The sequence below is a fragment of the Balaenoptera physalus genome (assembly GCF_965194825.1).
Source record: "Balaenoptera physalus genome assembly, chromosome: 8".
NCBI lineage: Eukaryota > Metazoa > Chordata > Mammalia > Artiodactyla > Balaenopteridae > Balaenoptera > Balaenoptera physalus.
The window spans coordinates 110,136,034-110,149,071 of record NC_138887.1 but is presented as its reverse complement, the minus strand read 5'-3'; the positions used below and the strand labels follow the sequence as shown (position 1 = coordinate 110,149,071).

The 13,038-nt window shown below is 46.6% G+C and overlaps 1 protein-coding gene across 2 annotated transcripts in view; it reads left to right on the top strand.

Moving 5' to 3' along the window:
- PARP12 (poly(ADP-ribose) polymerase family member 12) overlaps positions 1-12,980 on the top strand; it is a 46,974-nt gene extending 33,994 nt beyond the window's left edge. For both annotated transcript variants that reach the window (XM_082472993.1, XM_082472992.1), the window contains 5 exons: positions 1,356-1,452; positions 7,653-7,725; positions 9,511-9,641; positions 10,521-10,672; positions 11,900-12,980. In XM_082472993.1, the coding sequence (XP_082329119.1) occupies positions 1,356-1,452; positions 7,653-7,725; positions 9,511-9,641; positions 10,521-10,672; positions 11,900-12,225 (779 nt within the window). In that variant the 3' untranslated portion in view covers positions 12,226-12,980. The remainder of the gene's footprint in view (positions 1-1,355; positions 1,453-7,652; positions 7,726-9,510; positions 9,642-10,520; positions 10,673-11,899) is intronic.
- The last annotated feature ends 58 nt before the right edge of the window (positions 12,981-13,038 follow it).

Below are 13,038 nucleotides of genomic sequence, written 5' to 3'. Positions count from 1 at the left end.
AACTTCTCCCTTCATAACCTGACTACTAGGTAGAGTGAAAGCAAGTCTCAGACCGCAACCTGCCACTCACATTTATTAACTAAGTATTTATGAGGAAGCAGGGACATTTAAGAAACATGCACAACTGACTTGTTCTGTAGGATCAGGAAAGACTTGGCTCTGCCTTTTAGACTCCTGTTGTGAAACAGTCACTCAAGGCAAATGTCAAGACTCCAGAGGCAGAATTCTGATGTCTGTTAGCTGGTATCAGTTGGGCAGAATCCCCAAGATCAGGGCTTGTTTAGGGACTTCGCCTAGTGTATCCTCTTTAAGGGCAAATTAGGGAGAAGGCCTCATGTTTACCCTGTCCGGGGGATGGTGGGGAATGGGTCTTGCATATATTTATCCAGTTCACTTATCTTGAATACCTTTTAATTTCACCAGTAAAAGCTCATTTGAGGTTCATTGCAGTGTTAGTCAACAGACCAATAAAAAGCCCGTTTAAGCTAATTAGCAGAGTGTTGGTGGGAGGTTGAGTGACGGGTAACTGAAGGAGTTGTGGTAGCCATCTCTGGATTACGGGCTCCCGATTAGAATGTGCGGACCCCCCAGGAGTGCCCATTCGTGATGACCACATAGGCTGTGGCGTGAGGGACACACGCCTAGGTGATCACCGGGTGTATGCTGAAATGCAGTAGGGTGAGTTAGTTTTTCAAGTGAAAGAAAATTGTTTGTACTCTACTGCAGAAAATAAGACTTGACAGAGTTCTCCTGGTGGGTCGGGACATGTAGTCTAACTTAGAGGTATTGTGATTTTTCAACATGAAAGATAGTTCCCCCGTGCCCCCACTGCTGCCCTCAGGAGGAATCTGAGAATCTTGGGCGTGGGGCAAGGATTTCATTTATTAAAGACAGTCCAGGTTTAAAAAAGTTGAGAAGTATTTCTGTAGGGTAAGTTTAGTCAAAGTAAGAAAAAAAACTCATAAGAGTAAAATTATTATATTAACTCTAAATCCCACTGGCTCAAGATGTGGTAAATCGGTCTCAGGCTGGGCTGAAGCTTTTTTATATCCAAGCTGGGAAAAATTGCTGAGCAAAATTAATAGTTTAAACAAGATTGGAAGGAACAATTTAAAAGCACTCATGTATAATTGATATGTCAATTACTAATCATTCATCTATTCATTAAACCCAGTCTCCTACAGATACCTATTTTCTTTTTGAATATTTGAAATGTGTAAAATTGCCTTATTTTTTTAACAGACTGATTGTGAGCTTTACATTTGGATTAGCTTTCCAACCCATTTAATTTGTGTTTATAAAACATTGCTATCCCATATGTGTATATGTGTTTGTTTGTTTGTTTTTTCTCCCAGCCTTCGTTCAGAAAAACCTGGTTTATGGCACAGTTAGAAAGGTTTGCCGGAGACCCAAATACGTTTCTCCCCAGGATGTGAAGATGAAGCAGAGCTGGTAGGTGGCATTTGGGGAACTTGTGTATCAGTTGTTGTGTGCTCTGCTGCAGGTACAGAACCTACTCAGACTAGCTACAGCATTAAGAGGGTTAGCTGGCTTGCAGACTTATGCCCTGGCACTCTCTGTCTCTGTTTCCTGTGCCTGGCCCTCCTCTGAGTGTATTTGTACTTTCCTTCACTTAATACCAAAGTGCTGCTGTTCATTTTTGAGTGATCTATAATAAGGTTGAGGCTTCATGAAACAGAAAAATCAGTGTATATTTACCACATTCAAATGAAAACATAATAGCATGTATTATAAAGCTATAAAATACAACATAAATTTATAAAAAGTAAATGTTTGGTGTATAATCATTTTAATGATGATGCAGATGCAGTTAATAAAGCATTAAATGATAAGCCAAACACAACATAAAATAAAGGAAAAAGACACCAGAAAAATCACTTAATTAGATGTTTTATCTTTAAGTTTGCCAGTGATGTTACTGAGACATCAGGTATTCTTGTGCAGATTTTTCCAGAAGCCAAAAAGTTCTTTCTTAGTTTAGACTAACTTAGAGAATGGTGAGGAAATAGTAGTAATCTAACTCCTAATATTTTCTGTTTCCATCTTCAAGTGATTATATCTTTTGTTTTATAACTTGCAGGAAATCTTTTTGAACAGCTCTTTGGGTTTTTCTGTTCATTTGTGTGTATGTTTGTTAGTCAGGTTTTTTCCACTGGTAGCAAACTGTGGTTTTTGTTTCTAAAAAGGATTTTAAGTTCCTCTTTTTCCTCCAGTTGTGTCATGTATGAATGGCAATTCCAGTGTAGAGTCACCTGTAGCAGTTTGACTACTGACATGCATATTCCACTAGTTGGAAAGGCTTTGAAACAGAGAAAGAATTATCCTTGTGGGTAGAGGCTTTGTGATATGTAACTATAGGGCTGCTTGTTGTGATCTGCAAGCCAGTCTAGACTGGAAGCCAGCTCATCAGCTTGTCTTTTCAAGTGAATAATTGAGTCACAGGCCTGAATTTTTGTAAATGTTGAAATACACCAAAAATTACACCAACAAAACCCCATTATTTTAGTACTTGGATATCATGGAATACCAAAAACAGGTGCTGCAGGCACTAATGGGCCAACTTCATCCCCAGGGTGGGATCCCTTATGTCACGGGCTGCCAGAAGCCACGAGGGTAGTGCCTGGCCTTCTATGCATTTAGGAGCAGGCAGGGCCCTCCTGCAGCTGACAGGGGCAAATCTGTGAGCTTTGCAAACTGATCAGACCCCTCTGAATCAGTAGTTTTAGTCTTGAGACAAGTGTGCTAGGATTGGAGCTGGGTGAGGGGTCAGTTCTCTCCAATCCCCACGGCCACTTACTGGGGGAGGGTGGCCTGGATGGTGAGAGGTACCATGGTGCCCATTAGTTTGGATGTGTGACAGCCCAAGCCGGGACTGTAGCCAGAGCTGTAGCCAGCGCTGCTGTTAGCGGACTGCACCTTCCATCAGCCGGAGAAATCTGGCTCGTTTCTGTTTCACAGAGAACTTACAGTGTTTCTGTTTCTTCTTTTAAGATTTCACGGATGGACTTCAGTGGTTGTGTTTGTGGAGCATGGCAGGGTCATTTAAAGAAGCTAGAGGGAAAAGGTATTATCAATCCAAGCAAATAGAGTACCTGTGAGTCTAACAAAGTAACCTCCTGGGGTTTCCGCTCCCTGTTTCCTTTGAAGCCAAGTGTGCCTTCCTTCCTCCCTTTCTTATTACAATTTATTTTTGGCTATGTGTAAAACATGATTTAAGAGTCAAAACTATATGAAAAGATATACTCAGTAGTCAGTATTCTCACTGTTAGCTCCACACTGTTTCTATGATGGGCAACCATTTTCATCAGTTTCTGGTTTATCTTTCTGTGTTTCTTTTTGCAAAAATGAGCAAATGCATATACATAAAAGTATCTTATTATTTTCCTTTTCTTGCATAAAAGGTAACATTCTATATATACTATTCTGTACCTTTTGTTTTTCACTTAAAAATAGATCATTACTAGATTTATTGTGATCATTTCACAGTATATACAGATCTTGAAAAATAAAATTACTCCCTTTCAGTTCATTGAAGTCTTCTAAATTCTGTTTCTGTCTTCACAGTTCTCCATCATTTGCATGTACCATAGTTTAATCTGTCCCCTTTTGAGGGATGTTTTGCCTTTTTTCAATCTTTTGCTGTTACAAGTATGATACCACAAAGGATGTCTGGTGTATGTGCTATTTCATATTTGTGGAGGTGGGTCCTCAGGTTAGAGTCCTAGAAGGTAAATGCAAGTTCCTCTTTGTGGGGTGGAACCGTTATGCACTCACCCCAGAATGTGTGAGGTGCCTGCTTCCCTCCCCCTTGCCAACAGAGGGAGTCAACAAGCTCTTGGATTTTTGCTATTCTCATAGGTGGGAAAGGGTGTTTCAGTGTATTTAATGTACTTTCTCTTATGAGTGAGGTTTAATATTTTTTTCCTACATGTAAGGGCCATTTGCCTTTCTTTTTCGGTGGACTGTTTGTCTTTTTGTCCATTCTTCTCTCAACATTTTGGTATTTTTCTTAAACATTAGGAGTCTTCTATCTAATGGGGAGATCAGCCCTCAGTTTGTTATATAAATTGCAATGTGTTTTCTTCGTTTGTTGTTTGCCTTGTGGCTTTGTCTATGAAGTATTTTACCATGCAGAAATATTTATTATTTATTTAGTTAAATGTTTCAGTCTCTCCTGTGGATTGCTTCTGGATTTAGTTTTGGTTAACTATGAGTGATCCTACTTCTGGACGTCATTTTTTAGTCTCTCCCTATCCAGAGCCTACCCTAGATGCAGTTTAGAAAAACTTACCTGTCTCCTTTCTGAGACTGGATCTCTTTTGTTGTCACTCTCCTTAGTTTTCAGGGGACCACGGCAGACACCACATGTCAGAAATAAGAGCGGTTATTTTGGTTAAATTCAGAGTAAGATATGAGGGATTCAGGATCTCCCTGCTCTGTCACACACGTTGGTGCAGTGAAGTGCATCGTGCTTCCCTCTAACTTGTGTGACGGTAGCTGGTGGTCATGACTCCAGCAAGCAAGTCTGCTTGGGCCTTTGTGACCACCTGGGACTCTTGTGTGGGTCACTTTTAGAAACAAATCGTCTATTTACATAATTAATGGGGTCACAGAATATGATCTCCATATTCAGAAGTTTAAGGATTGAAATGGCATTTACACATCAGGTAACTGGTTTATTAGTTCATTACTGTCCTTTCATCCTCCATGAAGTTTTTTTCATATGATTGTCTTATTATTTTCTTACCTTGTTTTTGATATATTTTGTCATTTAATTTATTCCTCTCTACTAGTTTGGAAGTTACACACTCTATTACTGTTTTTTTCTTTTAAGGCCACTCTAGAAATTACAACATGAGTTTTTCACTTAGGTATAAGTCAGTCAATATCTTTGCTGTTCTACCAGCTAACACAAGATCCTTCATATACTTTATTCCATTTACCTTCCTCTGGACTTGCTATTTTTTAACTTCATGAGACACTGGTTTTTTACACTATGACTGTTTCTTTAAATTTACTCCCACTTACACCATTTTCTTTGTCTTTTAAAATTTCCTTAGATGAAGATCTGTTGGGAAAAAAATCTGTTTTTCTTTGCCTGAATACGTCTTTATTTTGCCCTCAATCTTAGGGATATTTTCACTGGGTGTAGACATTTTACTTGTAGTTATTTTCTCTTGAAACATTGAAGATATCACTCCACTGTCCTTTGGTTTCCATTGCTGCTTTTGAGAAACCAGCTGTTGGTCTAACTGATGCTTTCTTTCAGAATGACTTTTTTCCCCCTTCTGGCTGCTTTTAAGATTTTCTGTTTGTAGTATGCACTCTCACTGTGGTGTGTCTGGGTATGTGTTTTTATTTGTCCTGTTTGAGATTCTTTCTGCTTCTTAAGTCTGTAGGTTGGTATGTCTCATTAGTCCTATTTGAAAATTGCCTCCGTGCTGTTCTAGCTACTCTCTTTTTGGAGATTCAGTTTGGCTGTGACCAGATTCAGGCCTTCTCACTCTGTTCTCCATGTCTTGGCTTCTTCCCCACCTTGTTTATCTCCTTCCTGCTCTGCGCCACATTCTGAATAATTTCACTGCCCCTACCTTTCCGCTCGCTCACCCTCTCTTTAGGCCATCTCATCTGCTAGTAAGCCTGTCCATTGAACTTCTTCTTCAGGGATTGTATTTTCATTTCTACAAGTTCTGTTCGTTTTTTTTCTTTTCAAATCCTCCAGGTCTTTTTACAGTTTTCTGTTCCTTGCATATGATTTTTTTTTAATAGATCCTTATTGGAATATAATTGCTTCACAGTACTGTGTTAGTTTCTGTTGTACAACGAAGTGAATCAGTCATAATGCATACATATGTCCCCATATCCCCTCCCTATTGAGGCTCCCTCCCACCCTTCCTATCCCATGTCTCTAGGTCATCACAAAGCACCGAGCTGATCTCCCTGTGCTATGCTGCTGCTTCCCACTAGCTAATTATTTTACATTCAGTAGTGTACGTATATTGATGCTACTCTCACTTCTCCCCAGCTTCCCCCTCCTCCCCCGTGTCCTCAACTCCATTCTTTATGTCTGCGTCTTTATTCCTGCCCTGCCACTAGATTCATCAGTACCATTCTTTTTTTTTTTTAGATTCCATATATATGTGTTAACATGCGGTATTTGTTTTTCTTTTTCTGACTTACTTCACCTTGCATATGTTTTTAAAGTTTGTCTTTTATTTCTTTAAACATAGAAAGAATAGTTGTTTTATAATCTGGTAATTTCAGCATCTTAAGTCTTCATGGGTCTGTTTCTGGTTGATTCTTGCTTGTGGGACCTTTTTTTTTAGTTATTTTTAAACTGTGCCATTTTCCTAGGAAAGTTATTTGTGGAAGTTCTTTGAGGCTTAGAATGAAGGTACACGTCTCATGCCAGCAGAAACAGAAGGTAGATCTATTGTAGGAAGAATAGCATTCTGAAACTGAATAGGAATGATTTGGACTTAGAGTTTCACAGTCCTTATCTCTAAATCCTTTGGGCCATGTGTTTTTTAGAAATAAGTTTTTATTTCATTTTTAGAAAGAGCATGTGCTGCTTTGTATTATGTGACACATGCAATTAAACATGCTAATATTTTTTGCAGTAAAAATATGCATAATCACTTAAAGAAGGAAATATATATAGACCACAAGTAGTCTCTTAGCAGTTCAAGTCAAATCTCTACTGCCAAATGAATTTTGACATCAATTTTATGTCTTAAAAAATGTTTTATATGCCAGTTATATGTCATTGAGGCTGTTTTTTTTAATTAATTAGTTTTTTATTGGAGTATAGTTGATTTACAAGGTTGTGTTAGTTTCATTGAGGCTGTTGGTTTTTTTAAAATTTTTTTATCATTGTGTTCTGAATTCACAGCATTTTTAATTTATCTTTAATTTTATTTATTTTTGGCTGCATTGGGTCTTCGCTGTGTGCGGGCTTTCTCTAGTTGCGGCGAGCAGGGCTACTCTTTGTTGAGGTGCGCAGGCTTCTCATTGCGGTGGCTTCTCTTGTCGTGGAGCGTGGGCTCTAGGCACACGGGCTTCAGTAGTTGTGGCATGTGGGCTCAGTAGTTGTGGCACACGGGCTTCAGTAGTTGTGGCTCGTGGGCTCTAGAGCGCAGGCTCAGTAGTTGTGGCGCACGGGCTTATTTGCTCTGCGGCATGTGGGATCTTCCCGGACCAGGGCTTGAACCCGTGTCCCCTGCATTGGCAGGTGGATTCTTAACCACTGTGTCACCAGGGAAGTCCCATTGAGGCTGTTCTTAATGAAAGTTTCAGGGCTCTTTGAATTTCAGAATCATGGATGAGGGTTTGGGTGTGCTGCTTTAGTCATATGCTCTGTCCCTTATGTGTTGGAGTTGGGATGCAGGTGAGAAGTGGATCCCTCGTGCCTGATTGGTTTTGGTTTTGGTTTTGGTTTTGACCACATCAGCAAAGATGGAAGTGCTGTCACGTGGTGAGAGTGTGGTTATGTGCTTCCTCGCCTCCTCCTTGCTTTTACAGAACAATATGCTGACGCTCAAGACTGATGGCCTCGGCTGCTGGAGGCACCTCTGGGAAACCTACTTATGTCTAAGAACAAACTAAGTGTTTCTCTTTACGTTTTATAACAGCGTCAATTCCCAAGGCCTAAAGAGCATCCCTGAGCATTGGGACCACTTGGCCCTGCTGGACACCGGCTTTAAGGTATGAGACTGGCACTGCCCCAGGCTGGGGAGGAGGGTGCCCTTAGACATCGGTGAGTGGGAGTGGACCGCGCTGTGTCCTCCGCCGCTGAGAGGTGCGTGCAAGGTTTGGTTTCCTTCAGATCTTGGGGATTTTACGGCTAGATGACTACCCAGGAGGTGGCCATGGCTTGAGGGGAGAGGATGTATGGTGGAGGGAGGATGACGAACTGGAAATTTTCTAGGAAGGGCATAAATAAGGAGCTTAAGAGCTGCTTAGCTAATAAAAGTTTTACTAAGCGAGAAAAGGGAAAGAAGCCAGCAGAAGGTTTGGTGTGATGAGGACCATCTAGAAGGGGAGTTGCTGTTGGGAGGTGCTAGGAACTTACTAGAAGATGAGAGAAGGAAGAGTCTATTCAGCGAGCTGCAGTGGGCGCCACGCTGAGCTGAGTAGAGAGCTCAGGCCGGTGTCCGATGACGCCCCATGTCCGTGGAGCGCTCTGACTGGCCTCTGACCTGGCAAGCACTGTGCAGACTGGTTTTTCCAGCATGTGCCTGGGAGCCGCACAAAGCACACGCAGACACCAGCAGCCCTGGCAGGACGTGTGGAGGGCTGGGCAACTTGCAGACACAGTACTCGGCCATCAGGGGACCAGGCGACTGTATTTCAGGGATCAAGGAAGGTGTCACTGGGTCCACACCTAATGATGGCTGGCGCTTACACAGGCAGAGGGTGGGGAAGGACACGCCAGTTGATGGGAACTGGCTGGGGAAGGAACCCAAGTCAGGACACGGAGGGTCTCAGGTGGAGGGCGTGCGTAGGCGGGGGCTGGGGGGCAGGAGAGGGAGGTCAGGGCCGAGCTGTAGAGTGCCCTGGTCAGGGGGCCGAGCTGCGGGCCGTGATAGGTGCGGGAGTCCTTGCCGGGCTCCAGGCTGGGAGGGCAGGGCTTGAGGGGAGAGGGTTTGGTGGCGTCTAGTGAGATGGGAGCAAGGAAACCAAAGTCAGATTTTGGGTTGCAGAGACCCATGGATGTTTACACGGAGTCCTGATCACTTAGGGTCTTTGGGGAGTGAGGTGGTTATTACACGGCTGCGCTCGGTGGGGGAAAGGATGGTGACCCCAGGCCAGGCTGTCACTGGGCCAAGCCTTGTGGAGCCGGGAACAGGGAGGCGGGTTGGGGCCCAGGCTGCAAGGGCAGGGCTCTGTGGGTTGTCACTCTGTGAGACAGTTGGGGGCTGCGAGTCAGGGCCCTCTCTGGGCTCATCAGGAGTGTTGCTTCCCAGAGCCAGATGCTAAGGGAAGGGTGGGCTCAGCTGGGAGGGAGGGGCGCCCGCGGGTCTTGCTGAGCTCCTGGGCTGCTGTGTGCCGTCTGCCGGCCTGGCCTCTTGCTCGGCGCTCACCGTGCGTGTGGCTCACGCAGCATTGCTGCCTGTGGCAGGGTTTGCCCCCTCTCTGCCAGATGTGTGTGTTCCACATCCGTTGGCACCAGCTCCGTGGTCTTGTCGACTCTGTAGTCAGCGCTGTGTGGGGTCAGAAGAAGAGCAGGGGTGTGCTGGGGGCGGCCAGGGTGGTGCTCACACAGCATCGCCTGCCTGTCCTTTAGGCTGGCTTCACAGTGGAGAGGAGAGAAGTGACCACAAATAGCACACATCTGGAGCCTGGAGAGACTGCCCCTTGAAGTAAAGGGGAGCGTGGTAGACGCCATCTGGGTTTGCCTGTGGTTCTGGCATTTCATGAGCAGCCTTGGGAAGAGATGTGTATTCTACACTTTGATGATAACAGAGTAAAAATATTTGCCCCTTACAGAGGATCGCCCTCCCTTCGTCCTCAGAGGAGTTTCAAAAGGTCTGGAACCTCTTCACCAATACGATGCCTCTCTGCCACGTTCAGAAGATTGAGCGGGTCCAGAACATGGCCCTTTGGGAAGTCTACCAGTGGTGCGTTGGGGGCTCGCTCTTGGTGGGCTGGTGCCTCTGTCCCCTCAGCCAGCTGCTTACCAGACATGTCCCGGGCTGCAGGGACAATCCGAGAAAGCAGCCACTGTTTGTCCAGTGCTGCTGGGATCAGGAGCTGTGTCCCTCTCCTGTCCGCCTCCTCATCTGTACAAGCTCAGTGCTGGCATGTTCCTCCAGGGAGATGGGAGGCTGCGGCTTCCCTAGAGACAGAGCTGGCTCCTGCACTAGTGCCCTCGGCCTCCCTGAAGACCAACAGGGGACGGGTCCGAATAAGCCACCCACACCCTGGGGAGTGTAAAGCTGCTGTCCTGGCAGCCAGAGGGCAGGGGCCTCCTCCTTGTGCCTGAGGACTGGCATGTTCTCAGGCACTTGTTTGTGTGGGGAGGTGCCCACAGCAGGTCACCGCAGTGGGCCTGGGCTCCTGCTGACCTTCCCCACAAGAGGTTGGAGCAGTGTAATCTGAACTCTGGTTCCGGTGATGAGATCAAAATAACTTACAGGAGAGGTAGAAGGAGGCCCCCCCTCCCATCCCCAGCCAGCATCTTCCAGCTCCCCTGGCTAAGCTTCAGGCGGAAGCAAGGTGGTGGGAAGAAGTACACCTGCCTTCCAAGGGCTGGTCTATCTGCTTTGGGGGTTCAGGGAGCAATGCAGGCCTGGAGCCCTGGAGGGAAGGCTTCCCTCTGCTCTCACCCAGGCCCTGCTGTCGCCTTTTCTGGCCCCTGGCCCATGGCTGGAGTCTCATGGACCTGTGGCTCCTGGTCTCATGGCACATCTAATAAAATGCGTTTCTTGGGCTGGGTGGCCTGTGTTTGGTGGCAGGCGTTCTCTGCCGCCAGCACACGTTCACTCCTGTGATTCTAGGCAGAAGGAGCAGATGCAGAAGAGAAACGGTGGAAAGACAGTGGATGAGAGGCAGCTGTTCCACGGCACCAGCACCAGTTTCGTTGACGCCATCTGCCAGCAGAACTTTGACTGGCGGGTCAGTGGTCTTCATGGCACTTCCTATGGCAGGGGTAAGTGCGAGGCGGCCTCTGCTGGCAGAACCCTCTTTGCCTCGCTGTCCAGGGCCCGGAAGCCACTTTAAAGCAAATTGATGGAGGGCGTGGGGGGAACCAGCATGCGCTGAACCAGCGGTTCAGACTCAGTGAGCGCTGGCCGGGATGTGGGACGCCCAGCTGGCGGCACCTTACTCTCATTCCCCTGTGTGCAGCCCTGGGCCCAACCCAGGGTTGGAGCAGGGGTGGCCCTGCTTAGGCTGTGGTTTGGCGTCACTGGGAAATGGGGCTGCATCCCTGTGGGACCCTTCCCAGCCCTGAGTCAGGTCCCCACCTGCGCTGTTTCCGTAGAGTAGAAATCTGAACGCTCAGATACGCTCATGTAAATATGTCATTCTTACTATAATGTGAGTTCCCCGTTTTCCTGTCTCTTATTTCTTAACTTTGTTTGAAAATAATTTCAAACTCACAGGAAAGGTGCAAGAATAATACTAAAAAAAAAACCCTCCCACGTAAATTTTACCTAGTTCATCAGCTTTAACACTTTTCACATTGGCTTTATCACCCCTTCCCTTATTTCTGAACCATTGGGGAGTAGGCGGCATACATCATACCTCTTCACCCCGTAACACCTCCTAAGAACAAGAACATTCTCTTCTGTAACCACGACACGGTTACTAGGTGGAGAGCATCTCGTAGCGGTGTGATCTGCAGTCAGCAGCCCCTCCGCCGAGGCCATCCGTTAGCTTCCGTCCCGCGTGCTGACGGCTGCGGGGTCAAGGTGCACAAGAGCCAGTGGTGGGCTGTGAACCTGAATGTGTAGGCGCAGCTTCCAGCTCAGGCCCCCATTCGACAGGGCTCATGAATCCGTACATTGGGCTGCCGGTGTCTGCGCCGTGTTCTGTGTGTGGGGTCTTAGCCATGTTCCATGCCAGCCCTGGGAGGTCGGGCCCAACAGCCCCATTTTATGGCTCAGGAAACGGAGGTTCTGGGCAGGGGATGGGGGCTCAGTAACGAGGTGTCCAGAGACCTTTAGGATTTGAGTGACAGATCCTAACTTGAAAGGAGTTCTCTGTCTCAGAGTTTGGTGACTCCTCTGGTGCTCCTTACAAGGGAAAAGCTGGAAGGACGGGAGCAGAGGGAGGGCAGAGGCCACTGGCCTCGCCCGGGTTGCAGGATGCCGGCGTGCCTCTTCCGGCCGCGGGCTGTCCCCTGGTGCCCAGCCCAGCCCTGGTGTCCTTGCAGGGAGCTACTTTGCCCGGGACGCCGCGTATTCCCACCACTACAGCAAAACTGACACCAAGTCCTGCACGATGTTCCTGGCTCGGGTGCTGGTGGGCGAATTCGTCCGAGGCAACGCCAGCTTCGTCCGCCCCCCGGCCAAGGAGGGCCAGGGCAACGTCTTGTACGACAGCTGCGTGAACCACGTGTCTGACCCCTCCATCTTCGTGGTCTTCGAGAAGCACCAGGCCTACCCGGAGTACGTCATCCAGTACACCGACTCCCCCAGGCCCGCTGCCGCCGCCACCAGCCTGCTCTCCTTGGCGTCCTTCTTCAGTGTTCGGCCGTGAGCACCCCGATGGTTTTATGCCTTTCTGGCTGATCTCACTCGAAATAGCTATTAGGGAAAGTTGGGGTTTTTTTGAACAAAAAACTTTTAATGAACTGTTCATTTAACATTGACTTCTTGATGAAGTTACATTCTTAATCTCTGGCTGATAATATTTTCACTTTTAAGTCACTTTTGGACTAGCCAGTAGTGATTGTAGGTGAACCCATTATTGCTTTTTACTCAGGTGTTAAAGTTTTATGTTTTACTCTTTGTTGACTTTGCTGCAGATTGGCACCAGGCACAGAGTTTCCAGACACTATTTTATCAATTGGTTTTAATTTTCAAGAGTTTCTGTCTCTTCAGTGGTTTGTTTTTTCAGGGTCTTGGTGGCACCTGGTTTTGTTTTTGTCCGAATGACACAGCAGCCATTGGTGCCGGAAATCCTGGGTTGTGGGCCTACTGAGGCACAGTCATCGTGTCCATTGCTGTGTCTCTAATCTAGGCGGCTCTTCTGCTGCTTCTCCTGGGCTTCCAGCCTTGAAATTGGCCCATACATCACGTTGTTAGGACCATGGCTACTGTGTGGTGTCACTGAGTCCCTGTCGGTCTCCCTTAGTCCTGGCAGCAGTCACCCTCACCCAGGAAGTGCACTCACCCTGGCAGGTGCCTCTGCACCGAACACCCTGTGAATAAGGGTTTGATGTCCCCATGAGAGCTGAATACCTGTGCTGCAGTGTCACAGCAGAGTCTGGGAATAAAAGAATATTTATCTGACGTGGGTGATGGCTGCAGCTCATTCTTCAGTGTCTGTTTATTGAGCGCCTGCTGTGTA